Here is a 16,913-nt window from a genome sequence, read left to right on the forward strand (position 1 = left end):
ACAATGGAACTGTTGGTGACGTTGGTGAGACTCACCTGTTATATTCAAGCTGCTCCAGGGAGAAGATGTGCTTGTTGAAGTACTCCTGGAGCTTCTCGTTGGCATAGTTAATGTTAAACTGCTCAAACCGGTTTACCTGGAGGATAAAAAAATTAAAAAATATGATAACATGAAATTGACAGTCTAACTGACTGGAAGATTTTTCCTTTGTATGTTGTGTAAGAAATCCACTCACCTTGAAGTTCTCAAAGCCAAAGATGTCTAAAATTCCAATGGACTTGAAATTGTCTTTTCCTTTGATTTTCTGGTTAATTCGGGCAATGATCCAAGAAAAACATTGGGAATACAATGCCATGGCCACTGAGTCCCTGGAATCAATTGCCTTTGGAGAGAAGAGAAAGAGAAATATCCCTTACAGAAAAGATACACGAAATTCACATGTGCAAAAAACACATGTGATCACATGTGAAATGTGTGTTTTTGGAACATTTTGGTGTGAATTCCATGTGAATTCCCACGTGAAACCCATGGGATAACATATGCGACATGTCTCCACATGTGATCACATGTTATTCACGTCACCACATGTTGCACATGTCATCCCATGGGTTTTTAACATGTTATCCCATGGGTTTCACGTGGGAATTCACACCAAAATGTTCCAAAAACACACATTTCACATGTGATCACACGTGTTTTTTGCACATGTTAAACACATGTTGTATACATGTGATGACATGTGAAATTCATGTGTCTTTTCTGTAAGGGATTACATCAGACATATTTAATAAGTCCTTAATAATGCAATTTAAAACCACATCAACACCCACTGACTCCAGGGGTTATAACAAAATATAACTTGCATTTCAACAGAAATAAAATGTAAAGTTTTCATTATGGGCTGAATCTAAAGAAATGTTATTCTATGTAATTGTGCAAGTCCACCATGGTATTTCTTGTGTGAAGTCCCTCTAGTTGTTATCTTATACAAGTAACATAGCACAAAATCATCAATCTTAAATAGACAAATGAACTTAAACAAGGTATGTTGCAATCCAAAAATAATATTTATAGAAAGTTTTTTTATTTAACCAAGATACAGTACTTTGTGCTTTTACAAGGAGAAGATTTAAAGGCATAGTTTACCCAAGAACAAACATTCTTCCATCATTTACTCACCCTCGAGTTGTTCCTTTCTTCTGATGAACACAGAGAAAGATATTTGGAAGAATGCTTGTAACCAAACAGTTCCTACCATAGTAGGAAAAATTACAATGGTAGTCAAAAGTGCCCCAGAACTGTTTGCTTTCCTACATTCTCCTAAATATCTTCTTTTGAGTTCAACAGAACAAAGAAATATATAAAGCAATTTTTCCTACTATAGTGGTCAATGGTGACCAAGAACTGTTTGGTTACAAGCATTCTTCGAAATATCTTTGTCTGTGTTAATCAAAACAAAGACATTTCTACAGATTTGGAACAACTTGAGGGTGAGTAAATGAATATCGAGTTTTCATTTTTTGTAAACTGATCCTTTAAGCTTTTCCTACGAATTTCAATCCAGTCATCAGGCAAAATGCAGGAATACAGTATATGAGATTTATATGAGAAATATGTGCTTCTAAAGTTTCAGGCCTCATTAAACAGTTCAAGTCATAAACCCAGCAGTAACCCGGACTCACTGAATTACTGAATTCAGCAGGACAGAAATTGAACTCTCCTCTATTGTTTAAACTACATTATAAATACTCAAGACACATTTCTGTGTGTTGGCTCCATAGGAAAGACCTGAAAGAATGCCTGTTTGTACAGGATACAGACAGCTGCGTCTGTTGAGGTCCTGACCACTGTGCTAATGCATTATGGGAAAGAAGGAATATAAGGGGCCTCCATGAAGAAGTGGCCCCTACTTTATGACTCCTGATACAGGCCAGTGGCTATTGTCTTTGTTCATGAAAAGATTGCTTGTGTGTTTCTACTCGGCCTGTCACAAAGTTTTACATGCTGGACAAGATTTATGAGAGAATGTGGGTTGAGGTCTCATTTTACACACACCCTTACTCTCATTCTCAATCTCTGTCTCATTTAACATTACAAAAAAAACAAGCCTTGCAGATGGGAGGAATTCTTTAAGAACGAGTTGTGGTAATACTACAGTGATTTTTTTTCCCTGTGTTTAACATGCATATTTGTGTGATAGACTGCCCCCATTAGGCAACTGCTAACCGCTGTCTCTGCTCTCTGCCTGTATTGTGTGTTTTCCCATGAGATCTTTATCACTGAGTTATTATAGAAGGAATCTGAGGGGGACAAAAAACAGGAAATGGTACCAAGTCACGCAAAGACGTTTTCAGAGGCGTGTGGGTGTCAGTGTGTGTTTTAATCACAGTGTGTTAGTGTGAGTCTGGGCCTGGAGAGGGAGAAGAACCGGCGGTGCTCTGGACGCACTGAGGGCACACAAGAGTCATTTTGAAACCGACAAACAGATTCTTTACCTGTTCCACAGTGAGAGGTGAACAGATCTCTTCTCCTCTTAGAATCATGGAGCGCTGAGTCAGAACCTCAGAGAGCTGAAAGAAGTCGAGCCCCAGTAGATCACTGACCACACCGACCACTGTCGTTCACAAATAAACACACACAACATAAGATTACAGTTGTGTGAAGTGTTTCTCTTTCTTTTTATCCCTTTTCTTGAAGGGATAGTTCACCCAAATATAAAAATTCTTTCAGCATTTACTTACTCTGAATCACTTTCTTTCTTCTGAAGAACACAAAAGATATTTTTAAAAATGTTGGTAACCAAACAACATTGACCCCCATTGACTTCCATTGTATGGACAAATCTTTTTTCGAAATCTCTTATTTTGTGTTCCACAGAAGAAAGAGTCATATACAAGTTTGGGGTGAATAAATTATAACAGTTTCGGGTGAGGTATCCCTAAGAGAGGAAAATGTGGGTCATCACTCATCAGACATGTTCTCGAACTGCCACGGACTTTTATCATCCTCCCTCTGAAATGTAAAATGCCTTTTACAGAGTGAATTCTGACAGGCATCAGCGTGTCTCTGCATGCATTACTCTGTGTGGAGATCTGTCCGTGGCAGATGGCAGATGAGACAACTATTAAAGAAATGTGCATCTGAAAATGCTGGTCTGTCTCTCACCTCCTTTAGTGGCGATCTGAGCACCACCTGCAGTCATGAACTCGATGTTGCCGATCTGTAAGACTCCAGAAAGGAGCTTAAAGACATCTCGGATCTCTTCCTCAGTGAACTCCATCACCTTTAATGCTTCCTGCAATCATTAAACAAAACAAAGGCATGATGAATCAGAAAAGTAAATTTTTATGCTTTCATTTCAGTTCAATATAGTTGACAATTATCATTTTAAGTAGGTGGATCTTCAATAGAAAACAATAGCTAAATTAGCCAAATATTATATAGATGTGTATTAAAAATACAAGAAAAAGTTTGTTTCAAATAAATAAACTTCCATTGAACTAGTCATAACTAATTCATATTTGACAGGGTACAGCAAAAATGATGATATGGTGCCCTCTAGTGGGAGACTTTAAAACCTATTAGGTGAATATTTCAACAGAAAATTATTACTGTCAAAGACACTAGGGTTTTACATTCAAATCAATAAAAAAAAACAAGGTTGGGCCAGTGAAATGACAATGAAAGTGACAAAATGCCACTGTGGTCAATTTAATTGTTTTCTTCTTTCTGTCAAAATGTTCTGTTGTTTTCTCAACTCAACTCAACTCAACTTTATTTATATAGCACTTTTACAATTTCCATTGTTACAAAGCAGCTGTACATGAGACATATTGACTATAAGCAAAATAATTAAAGTTGTACCTGCAAAAACAAGAAAAGGTTGAAAACACAGAAGACAGACATACCCACATACAAAACACTCCACACACACAATATGCACACGTACTAACACACATAGACATAGAGACACACACACACACACGGATGCGCACGCACGCACACACACACACACAACACAACACACACACACACAGACTACAGTGAGGGAAATAAGTATTTGATCCCCTGCTGATTTTGTAAGTTTGCCTACTTACAAACAAATGAAGGGGTCTATAATTTTTATGGTGGGTTTATTTTAACTGATAGACACAGAATATTAAAAAAAATCAGGGGAAAAAATGTTATATAAAGGTTATAAATTGATTTGCATTTCAGTCAGTGAAATAAGTATTTGATCCCCAAGCAAAACATAACTTTGTACTTTGTGGAGAAACCCTTGTTGGCAAGCACAGAGGTCAGACATTTCTGATAGTTGGTCACCAGGTTTGCACATGTGTCCGGATACATTTAGTCCACTCCTCTGTCAATCTTTAAGGTTTCTTGGCTGTCGCTCAGCAAATTGGAGTTTTAGCCTCCTTCACAGAGGTTCTATAGGACTAGGGTCTAGAGACTGGCTAGGACATTTAATGTGCTTCTCCTTAAGCCACTATTTGGTTGTCTTGGCAATATGTTTTGCGTCTTTGTCATGTTAAAGGCTCATCCATGACCCATCTTCAGTGACCTAGTTAAGGGGAGGAGGTTCTCGTCCAAGATTTTACGGTACATGGGCCCGTCCCTCAGCCCCTCAATGCGGTGAAGTCATCCTGTATACCTGTAGCAGAGAAAAAGCCCTAAAGCAGAATGTTTCCAACACTGTGCTTCTCTGTAGACATGATGTTCTTGGGCTCATAGTCAGCATTTCTCTCCCTCCAAACACAGGAGTCCATTTTGGTCTCACAGCAGTGCCAGCACTTTCGCCAAAGCCTTTTCTGAATCATTTTATGTTCATTGTCAAACTTAAGACGAGCCAGGCGGGCCTTCTTGGGCAGGAGGACCTTGCGGGTGCTTCAGGATTTCAGTCTACTGTGGCATAGCGTGTTACCAATGTGTTACCAATGTTTTGCTTGCTAACTGTGTTCCCAACTGTCTTGAAATCATTAACAGGCTTCTTCCGTGTAGTTCTGGGCTGATCTTTAACATTTCTCATGATCATCTTTACCCCATTGGGGAAATATTGCAGGGAGCTCCAGAACAAGGGCATTTGATAGTTATTTTGTATATCTTCTATTTCCAAATAATCACACCAACAGTTGTCTCCTTCTCACCAAGCTTCTGTCTGTAGCCTATTCAAGGTTTGTGCAGGTCTCCAATCTTGTCGCTGACATCCTTTAAAACCTATTTGGTCTGGACCATGGTGTTGGAGAGGTTGAACTGGAAGATACAGATTCTGTTGGCAGGCATCTTTTATATACATAACAAGCTGATTTAGGAGTACTTTCTTAAAGTGACAGGACTAATCTGTGGTCCATATAGGCACATAACCAATCTGTGGAGCCAGAATTCTTGCTAGTTGGTAGGGGATCAAATACTTATTTCACTGACTGAAATGCAAATCAATTTATAACCTTTATATAACATTTTTTCCCCCTGATTTTTTTAATATTCTGTGTCTATCAGTTAAAATAAACCCACCATAAAAATTATAGACCCTTCATTTGTTTGTAAGTAGGCAAACTTACAAATTCAGCAGGGGATCAAATACTTATTTCCCTCACTGTACGTACACAGACAAGTACGCACACACACACACACGCACACACACACACACACACACGCTCAGTGAGAGCACACATTTAGGATTTCTTATCAAACATTTAAACCTGCTCACCATCACACTAGCATAAAGCTGTTTGTCATCCAGACTTCTGTCCTTCACACAGCCAGACTGATTCAGGTAATGATATGCATCGGGAGAATCAGCCAACATATACATTTCTGATTAAGAAAAACAAAATACACAGGGTTCAACACAATGACCAGTGAAACATGTGATAGTTTAAGGGTAATAAACAGGTGAGAAACAGGTGATAGTTTAAGGGTAATAAAGTACAGACGCAGAAAAAATAAAGAGAGCATTCCAATTTTTCATTTAATCAGCATTTGTAGATGTATTGTGGCCAGTCCAGTGTCTGTTGAATTTCAACAAAATCAAACCTCAGGAGTCATCCAACAGCAATGAGAAAGACTGACAGCATGATAAGACACATGAAAACTGTGATAAAATCAAGGTTATCACAAACAAAAAACATTTTTTACTTTTCCTAAATACATATTACTGTTGTATTGCTTAAAAGTGAACATGAGGTCTGAAAAAAAACAGATAATTTTTTCTTTTCTTTAAAAATAAATGCAAATAGAAACAATATTTTTGTTAGTATATTGTTAGCCGTTCACAGAATGAAACAAAATTCATTTTACCTAAACACATACAGTACCTTTAAATAGTAAATTCAGAAAAATTATTTTCCCCCCGACTGTATATGCATAAATCTCACCTCTGTGCTCATGGTGGGCACCTGACAACAATGCATAAAATATGTGATAGTTCCTCTCTCCCGGATTCTGCCGGACAACTCGATTCTGAAATGTAATTTAGCTTCATATTAGTTTTGTATCATTCAAAACTATACACAGCATTTACAGTACGTACAGAAATATACAATGTCGATTTGGGGTACAAAAGTCTAGGCAATGCTTAAACTGCATTTTTTTGTTAGAATTATATTATAAACAATTTAGGTGACATGATCTTCACAACCTTTTAAACACGTCTCCTTAATTTTACATCATGTTTGTTTGTTTTGGCCAAAACATTCTTTAAACGTAGAAATGATGAACCAAACATACCTTTTCAAGTAAGTAATCAATAATACAGCCTCCCTGAATGTTTCCACATTGAGAGAAGTGAAGCTGAATGAACTTGCCAAAGCGACTGGAGTTGTTGTTGTAAACAGTTTTTGCATTTCCAAACGCTTCCATTATTGGACTGGAGTAGAGGAGAAAGATACAGTTGTTAAAATAAAAAGGAAGACAACGTCTCTGTATACAGAGTATGTGTGAGCGTGTGTATGTGATGGTACCTGCTCTGTACGATGGCCTGCTCCACTCTCGTAGTTTTCTCTGACAGTGGAGAACCTGTGGAGTTCTGACTCATGACAGATAGAAACTTTAGCAGCAGTTTAGTGCTTTCTGTCTTCCCAGCACCACTCTCACCACTAAAAACACATGAAAAATACCCTACAATGTTATCAAACACACAACACTTAAGCACATTAGGGGTTTGGAGAATGATTATAATGTACTTTATATAGTTATTATATAAGTTCCTTCCTATCACTGATTCCTACCACTGAGCGAATAAATTGCCATTCTTCCTGGTTCCAAAGGTTGCAAGAAAACATACATTATAATTCAAATGTATGAGTATTTCTATTCACTTGTATCAGTCTGATTGGATTAAAGTAGTTTGGAAATTTTGTGTTTGGAGTGTGCGTGTGTTTGAAAATAACAAAAGCACAAATCACGAGCAGCAGTCTAGTCAGATTCACTGATTAACTGTCTATAAAATGTATCTACAATGAATTATACAATCTTTTTTGAACTAACGACAAAATGTTGTAATACGATTTGACTTTGAAACAGACACCAGGTTGACAGGACGTTACCTGATGAGCACACACTGACTATCATGTCTCTTCCACAGGCAGCGGTAACACTCATTGGCTATGGCAAAGATGTGTGGCGGCAGTTCACCCAGATGATGTTTGCTGTACACATCTACTGCCTCAGGGTCGTACAGACCTGCTATCTGCTTATATGGATTCACAGCTGCCAGGATGGAGCCAATGTTAGTCTGCAAAACACCAAAGAATGATGAGTTTTACTGTAAGTGTTCACATAATGTACTATATTTAATATTGATGGATTTATGGAAAAGGGCAATACTTTGGACTTTGTTATTGAAGAAAAATGTTTAGTAGTGTATTATCCAAGCGTTTCATATGGTAAGTATTGTAATTGTAGCATTGAAGCATGAAAAGAGTATGTCTTTCATTGATATAGCCAGGGCCACACATATGCCTTTCTCTGCATCAAAATCAATGCAATATTCCCGATGTTGCAGATGCTTCCAAAATTCTGCAACATTCTGCACAGAGTACAGCTCAGATTAAACACTCCAAAAGCTTAACAGAGCAAAGTCCTTGGAGTCTTTTCAATGTTTCGTTTTTTTACCCTTGGGCACATGAAAACACTGCAAATTCTATACGAGTTTAATGTATATACAGCTGCTGAAAAAATTAAAGACCTTTTTTTTACTAATTGTAGGTATGTGTTTAGGTAAAATGATTGTTTTTGTTTCATTCTTTGAACTACTAACAATATTTCTATCAAAATTCAAATAGAATAATTCAAATTTTGTTTCTATCTGCATTTATTTTCAGAAAATAAAAACTGGAGAAACAGGTCAAAATAACAGAAAAGATGCTGCAATCCAACAGTAATATTTGTACATGTATTTAGGAAAAGTACAAAAATGTATGTTGATTTTATCACAGTTTTCATCTGTCTTTCACATTGATGTTGGGTGACTCATGAGATTTGATTTTGTTGAAATTCAACAGACTCTGGACAGGAATGGCCACAATACATCTAGATATGATGATTAAATTAAGTTTTGGAATGGTCTCTTATTTTCTTATTTTCCGCGACTGTATAATATCAGTTTAATTGTGTAAAATATAAATAATGCATGAAAAAGTAAGCTTACATAAATGAGGTCCTTCTGGTACCGTAGGAAGAGGTTGTGCATGATGGCGGCCTCATGCAACTCGGCCAGAGTGGACATGTCCTCCACTCCATTGATGCTGGTGGGATGCATTGGAGAAACCTTGAGCCTGTTTACCTCCTCCTGATCCAGAGTTATCACCTTCAACACACAAAAACACACAGATGAAGTGATTATCAACATTAACACACTTCTTGCACTTATGATGTTGTAATTGAACAATTGATTGACATGCACTCTACTCTAAGGCTGGCATGTGAGGGCATGACCTGTGACAAATGCTGTACCACACAAACGCTGACTTACACACAGTGTGTGTGGGCTTGTAGCTTGTCTAACTAATCTGCCAGGGCCTGCTCTCTCTCTCTCTCTCTCTCTCTCTCTACCTCTCTCTGCCAAGTTGTTTCACATTCCTGAAACAAAACCCCATGACATCCTTAAAGTGCCCCTCTCACTTTCACTGTCCTTAAAACTTCCTCTCCGATCTGTCCTCAGATTCCTGGACACGCATCCAGGAATCACAAGGCTGATGTCTCTATTACCTGTTGCATTTGAAATGTAATATATATTAATGCAATATGATATACATAACTATGTCTTCAGAGGTGTATAAAGACCTTACATAATGAAGTGTTGTTTTTACCTTTGAATTGAGCTACATACATCTACATACACCACGGATTCTCTTGCATGGAATTCGCCATGACGTTTCTACAGTAGCCCTAAATGGACACACTGCTCTACAGTGCGCATTTCTAAAATACATTATCTCCATCGGGAAAGAAGCGAAAACGTGACGACATAGTGCTGTGTCAGCCAACGTAGTGCTTTGAAAGGGATGGGGAGCGGTGGAGTGAGTCATTGGTTGCTATTCGTAAACCTCACCCCTAGATGCTGCTAAATTTCACACACGGTTCATGGATCTGTGTGCTCATTCCTGCTTGTTTGTCTCATGTCTGTTGCTGGTTAGCGTTGCCCTAGAAACCAGGGTGCTGATTAGCAATCAGCTTGGCTTCACCTGTTCTGCATTGCCGGCTGCCTATATCTGCCCTGTAAATCTCCATGCTCGTTGTCAGATCGTTGTTCACTCATGTTTGTCTCACTCTAGGTTCTTGTCAGATCTGTCCAGGAGTTGTCTGGGATTCTTATCTTGCAGAGGAATACCAAGTTGCCATTTGGATCGCCCTTTGGTGGTTGACTGGTTCAGTTTACCATTGGATCTCTGCATCTGGAATCTACTCACCTTGTCAACATCCATTCATTGTCTTGCCTTTGCTCACTTTATTATAATAAACTTTGTTACACTTGCTATTGGATTTTGTGTTCTCTTCGCCACGACACACTGGACCTTAGTTTAAAAGCATGAGAATTTCATTAATTTGCTGAATATGTACAGACAACATCTTGTTTATGGTAACGCATAAAGTTGCAGTGGCAACCAGATGCAAGAGTTACAGATTGCAGGATAACATGCACCATCATTATTTATCCATGAATATCCTGGCAATATTCCTGTACTGTGGCTCTCACATTTCTTTGGTGTTGCGAAATTCAATAACATCTAAGGGTGTGACTCTGAGTGAGTGGCACTGTGATTCCAAAAAATACAGACAAACGCAATGCACTGAGTTTGTTCCAGGGGGGCGCTATTACCTCCTCATCACTCATTCACGTGTAATGCAGCCATTGTTCCAAAAGCAGAGCAGCTCATAGTTCACATAGTTCTGTATATATGTGTATCATAGTTTACTTTATCTCTGTGTGACAGCAATGATGATGGGAACCAAACAGCAAGCCTTGACCAGACAAGAAATCTGCTCTCTGAGGGTCATTTCTCAGGCCAGCAGGAAGCAAACGCCTCACTGGGTTAAAGTTCATCCATAAAATCCACCAGCCATCTGATCCACTCACAGACACCCAGCTCAGAGGTCATGGATGTTTAAGCAATAAAACATTCCGTGGTTTTGGAGACTGATTCCCCACATTCTTATCTGGGAGATGATCGCTTTCAGCGCTGATGGAAAAGCTACAGTGTATGGTAACAAAACATGACAATACATACGTTTTTAACAGACATTTACAGAATGTAACAGATACATTAAGGGATGGATTGACACTCGCAAATGGACTGGTTCACACGGTGCTCAAATTTATGATACTGATGTTTTTAAGCCTCTGTCAGCACACACTTTTATTGTCTCAAAAAGGTAGGCGTTTTAGGGGGAAATTTCTTTTTAATAAACAAAAACAAATTAAAAAAATTAAAAAGAGTTATCTTTCACATTTGATGATAGTTTTGTAGCTCAGAGGTTAATATCTAACATACACAACCAGTCAAATGTTTAGGATCACTTATTCATTCTTTATTTCGATTTTTTCCACGTTTTGGAATAATACTAAACCCATCAAAACAGTGAAATAACACAACTGTAACTGTGGGAATTATGTTGTGACTATATTTTAGCACCTTCAAAGCAGTCACCCTTTGCCTAGAATTTGCAAAATGTTTGCAGAAAGTGCCATCTGCCCTAATTTACTTTGTCCCCAGGGACAAAGGGACATTTAATAGTACAGTATATACATTGAGCTTTCTGCTGCTGTTCTAATATCTTGACTCATATAATCAGAACCATTAGTCAGACAATCTGTCTCTCCCACTCAACAATATCTCATATGCCTCACTCTGATAGTATCACTCTGATCTCACTGATGTCAGTCTGATGATCACGTAAGCACAATCAGGGGGACATGACAACTGAATGAAAAACACGACAGTAAACAGAAACAGAAACATTTTGTTTGACAGAAACATGGCTAAAACCAGATGATTATATTGCTTTAAATGAATCTGTCCCCCAAGATTATTATTATAAACACGAGCCTCGTCTAAAAGGCAGAGGGGGAGGTGTCGCAGCACTTTACAATAACTCTCTTAGCATTTCCCAGAAGTCGAACTCTAAATATAATTCTTTTGAAGTCATGGTTCTTCATGTTTCAACACCTAATACTAAAGATAAAACACTTTTTAAATTGATTCTAGCTATTGTATATAGGCCTCCAGGGCACCACACAGATTTTATTAAAGAATTTGGTGGGTTCTTATCAGAACTAGTACTGGCCGCAGATAGACTCCTTGTCGTTGGTGACTTTAACATCCACGTAGATAACGTTACAGATGCCTTAGGAATGGCTTTCAAAGACACTCTTAACTCCATGGGCATTAGTCAACATGTGTCAGGACCCACTCACCTTCGTAATCATACTTTAGATTTAATACTGTCTTACGGTATAAATGTGGACGACGTTAAAATCCTTCAGCAGAGTGAAGACATTTCGGATCATTATCTGGTATTATGTTTGCTTCACTGGCCTACGGCTGCAAATAAAACTCATTGTTACAAATATGGTAGAACAATAACTTCAACTACCAAAGATGCGTTTCTCGATAATCTGCCCGAATTGTCTCAAATCATGAGAAATAACGTTGAAGATCTTGACATTACCACTGAAAATTTTAATTCCACCTTCTCGGTAACGCTAGACAAAGTTGCTCCACTACGTTTAAAGAAGATTAAAAATGGCAGCCCCACACCGTGGTATAATGAACACACTCAGGCTCTAAAGAAAGCGGCCCGAAAAATGGAGCGCAACTTTAAGAAAACTAAATTAGAGGTATTTCGTACAGCATGGAAGGATAGTATTCGAAAATACAGGAAAGCCCTAATAACTTCTAGATCCGCCTACTTTTCATCACTAATAGAAGAAAACCAGCACAACCCTAGGTTTTTATTTAACACGGTGGCTAAATTAACAAAAAATAAATCGTCAGTGACTTCTGATCCTGTATATCAGCATAGCAGTGATGAATTTATGAACTACTTCACATATAAAATCCAAGATATTAGAGAAAAAATTATAACAATGCAATCAGAAGTGAAACCCGCTGAACAAACTAACTACAGCGCCCTTAAGGAGAAAATGCAATTATTTTATACCGTAGATCAAGATGAGCTGTCTAAAATTATTAGATCATCTAAATCAACAACATGCATACTAGACCCTATACCTACAAATCTACTGAAAGAGATGCTCCCAGAAATTATAGATCCTCTTCTTGGTATTATTAACTCATCTCTGACATTAGGACATGTGCCTAAAGCATATAAGGTGGCTGTTATAAGGCCCCTTGTCAAAAAACCCCAACTCGACCCTAGAGAACTAAGGAACTACAGGCCTATATCGAATCTACCTTTCATATCTAAAGTTCTGGAAAAAGTAGTTTCAACTCAATTATGCTCCTTCCTCCAAAGGAATGACATCAATGAAGAATTCCAGTCTGGATTTAGAGCATGTCACAGTACAGAGACTGCTTTGATCAGAGTTACAAATGATCTGCTATTGGCGTCTGACCGAGGTTGTATCTCGTTATTGGTGCTGCTAGACCTTAGTGCTGCATTCGATACCATTGACCACAGCACACTCCTACATAGACTCGAAAATTATGTCGGCATTAAGGGAATAGCTTTGAAATGGTTTAAATCTTATTTATCCGACCGTTTTCAATTTGTAGCAATAAACAATGAGGTGTCACGCAAATCGCAAGTCCAGTACGGTGTACCACAGGGCTCAGTCTTAGGGCCTCTGCTCTTCGCATTATACATGCTACCTCTAGGAGATATAATAAAGCGACACGGAGTTAGCTTTCACTGTTATGCTGATGATACTCAACTTTATATTTCCTCGAAGCCTCATGAAACACAGCAGTTCCATCGAATAATGGAATGCATAGTCGATATAAAAAACTGGATGAGTAACAACTTTTTATTACTGAACTCGGACAAAACGGAAGTGTTACTTATTGGACCGAAAACTGCTATAAGTAACAACCAAGAATACTGTTTAACTATTGACGGATGTTCCATAAAACCCTCGTCGTCAGCAAAGAATCTTGGCGTTCTATTCGATAGTAATCTGTCATTTGAGAGCCACGTCGCCAACACCTGTAAAATTGCGTTTTTCCATTTTAAGAATATATCTAAACTACGTCATATGCTGTCAATCTCAGATGCAGAGAAGTTAATTCATGCATTCATGACATCAAGACTAGATTACTGTAATGCACTGTTAGGTGGTTGCCCTGCAGGCTTATTACAAAAACTCCAATTGGTCCAAAACGCGGCAGCTCGAGTTCTTACACGTACAAAAAAGTATGAACATATTAGCCCGGTTCTGTCAACCTTGCACTGGTTACCTATAAAGCATCGCGTTAACTTTAAAATCTTGCTTATTACCTATAAAGCCTTACATGGTTTAGCTCCTCAGTACTTGAATGAACTCCTTTTGTATTACAGTCCTTCACGTGCATTACGCTCTCAGGCGTCCTGTCAGTTGGTAATACCTAGAATTTCAAAATCAAGTGCAGGTGGTAGATCCTTTTCCTATCTAGCGCCTAAACTTTGGAATAGTCTTCCCTGCACTGTCCGGGAGGCAGACACACTCTGTCAGTTTAAATCTAGACTAAAGACGCATCTTTTTAATCTTGCATACACTACTCTTCCATAATATAAATCTTCAGAGGGTTTAGGCTGCATTAGTTAGATCAACCGGAACCAAAAACACAACTGATGTACTTGTTGCATCAAAGAGTACAGAACAGTACTCTACTCTCAGCCAGTCTTGTCTCATTGTTCCAAGGTTACCACAGCGAGCAGGATGCAGTTCATGGCCTGACCTGATGGTAGAGCGGAGAATGGGAAGTGGGGACCTGACAAGAGCTGAGATGATAGAGCTGGATAAAGAAGGACGCGGTCTCTTGACATGTCTTCACCACAAAACTTCAAATGCTATTAGATTATTAATGATAATCTTAAACTATAATTTATTTTATTATTAAGTTTATTTATTTTATTTAGCCTTGTTGTGCAAGTTCTCTGGAGCTTGTGCAGAGGCAGCAGCTTTTGCCAGAGGGGAACTGGAATCCCCTGGTTGGGCCTGGGTTCTCCTGAGGTTTTTTTTCTCGATTAGAGTTTTGGGTTCCTCGCCACCGTTTGCATACTGTTTTTGCACTATCTGCCTGACCGGGGGGGCTGCTTTAGAATTTTAAAGTTTTACTTAATTAATATTGCATATAGGAATTTATAGTCTGTTATATTTGACCTGTGCTTCTCTCTCCTTTATCCTAAATGTGTGCTCTCACTGAGTGTGTGTGTGTGTGCGTACTTGTCTGTGTACGTACGTGTGTGTGTGTTGTGTGTGTGTGCGTGCGCATCCATCTGTGTGTGTGTGTGTGTGTCTCTATGTCTATGTGTGTTAGTACGTGTGCATATTGTGTGTGTGGAGTGTTTTGTATGTGGGTATGTCTGTCTTCTGTGTTTTCAACCTTTTCTTGTTTCTGCAGGTACAACTTTAATTATTTTGCTTATAGTCAATATGTCTCATGTACAGCTGCTTTGTAACAATGAAAATTGTAAAAGCGCTATATAAATAAAGTTGAGTTGAGTTGAGTTAAACAAAAAACTGGATAAATGTCCAACATTTGAAATCCTAACTAAATCACATGAAAGATATAAAATAGCAGTGCATGTCTCAAAGCAAAAAGAGGCCAGGGATCATAGGGAACTGTAATTATGAAAGTTGGCTGACGGTTAATTGTCTAATAAATCATTGCGATTAATTATGACGATTGTCTCTTTTAGGGCTTTGACGATTAATTGTCTGTTTTAGAGCTTTGACATTTAAATTTTTTTTTAATTATTCAGCTTTGAAACGACCATATTGTTCGTTTTTTTTCTTGGAAATACTTCAGAAAAAATTGGGTAATATATTTAAGGATTAGGCTTTTACCTGTCAATAATACAAACACCAAATACTTGTAAATTAAGTAAATTGATCAGGAGTGAATTGAAGCCACCATTAAAATGCTATCAGTCATAAAAATGCTTCTAGTCTGTTTTTTTCTCACTTGCAAGACTACAATAAAAGGTCACTTCTATGTTAATGAAATTTTGGTAGGCTGGTTTTCACGCTGAGTTTAGATTAAATAATATTAAACTGTACTGCAGGTTATTTTTATGGTATGTGCATTAGTTTTGTTTTAAAGTGATTGTGTTTTGGTGGTACATTTTACAAGTATTACCATGCTTTAATTACAATATACACACTAAAATATGCAATATGCAGGCACTACAGCTCCCCCTAGTGTCTTCTATAGAGATGTACAATAACTGCGATGATCTGAATCCATCGCTATGAGGTCAAACAATCGCGATGAGACGATTATTTAATAATCGTGCCCTATTTCTAATGTCTTCTGTTGTGTCGCCTCGCGCCGGTTGCATCCGGTGTGGACACGGTGTGAGAGTACAGGGGATCCTGATGACTAAAACATTTGAAAAATCATCCACTGTCAACATCCTTGATATGATGTTCTGCACTTCCTGTAGTTTGTATTGTGTAATTTCTGAGCACATATAGATATATTTTACATGTATTAAGCACTGTTATTCACCACAGTTATAAATGCACTTGATAAAATACCTAAAAAGTATTGAGAAGTATTCATAGGAACATTAGTATATAGATGAGTTGATCTGAAATCACATTTAATAAGTATGATCACATATAAGTAGGTTTATGATGATGAATTGATGATTTAATGACACAATCTGTACCTGTAACCAATGATTGTTCATATAAATGCACTTAATGTCACTTTAAGCATGTTTAAAGCACATTTGAGCATCATGTTGTGGAAAAATATCAGTCTTGTAGTTAAAAAAATCTCTCAGACAAAGAAGGTCCGGGTGTCAAGGAGTTAACTTTATTTGCTCGAGCCAAACAAAGTGAGATGTTCCAAGTCATCTAAAAACCAAGTGTTTTCCAGTCTACAGTTATAGCAAAATTTCTGAAAGGTGGTCTCTTCTGAAACCAATCAGGTATTTTCCTGTTATCTCTTATTTTTATTAACCAATTGTTAATTGCCTGCCACCAATAAGTCCCAGGCAACAAGGTACTTATCTAATGGTGGTACGCTGGTTATTACATTATTTTTAAAATAATTTGCCATACAATGGTTACTACACGAGACCACCAAACAAGCCATGGTCTCCATACGAGACGGCGTGGCGTACGTGCGTAATCATGGTTACTTTTAAACAGTGGAAAATCCCCAGGTTTCAGAGAGAGCACAACAGGCTTCAAACTCTAGGCCTCTACAAACATCACTGGATTTTACCTTGTTACATTG

At 38.0% G+C, this 16,913-nt stretch overlaps 1 protein-coding gene across 2 annotated transcripts in view; it reads right to left on the minus strand.

Annotated features, from left to right (window-relative positions):
- myo10l3 (myosin X, like 3) overlaps positions 1-16,913 on the minus strand; it is a 204,169-nt gene that overhangs the window by 42,222 nt on the left and 145,034 nt on the right. For both annotated transcript variants that reach the window (XM_057335986.1, XM_057335987.1), the window contains exons 3-12: positions 8,651-8,809; positions 7,548-7,735; positions 6,963-7,097; positions 6,730-6,868; positions 6,378-6,462; positions 5,711-5,817; positions 3,166-3,295; positions 2,496-2,614; positions 236-382; positions 36-136 (exon numbers count right to left, since the gene is read on the minus strand). In XM_057335986.1, the coding sequence (XP_057191969.1) occupies positions 36-136; positions 236-382; positions 2,496-2,614; positions 3,166-3,295; positions 5,711-5,817; positions 6,378-6,462; positions 6,730-6,868; positions 6,963-7,097; positions 7,548-7,735; positions 8,651-8,809 (1,310 nt within the window). The remainder of the gene's footprint in view (positions 1-35; positions 137-235; positions 383-2,495; positions 2,615-3,165; positions 3,296-5,710; positions 5,818-6,377; positions 6,463-6,729; positions 6,869-6,962; positions 7,098-7,547; positions 7,736-8,650; positions 8,810-16,913) is intronic.

The sequence above is a fragment of the Triplophysa rosa genome, linkage group LG6 (assembly GCF_024868665.1).
Source record: "Triplophysa rosa linkage group LG6, Trosa_1v2, whole genome shotgun sequence".
NCBI classification, from domain to species: Eukaryota; Metazoa; Chordata; class Actinopteri; order Cypriniformes; family Nemacheilidae; genus Triplophysa; species Triplophysa rosa.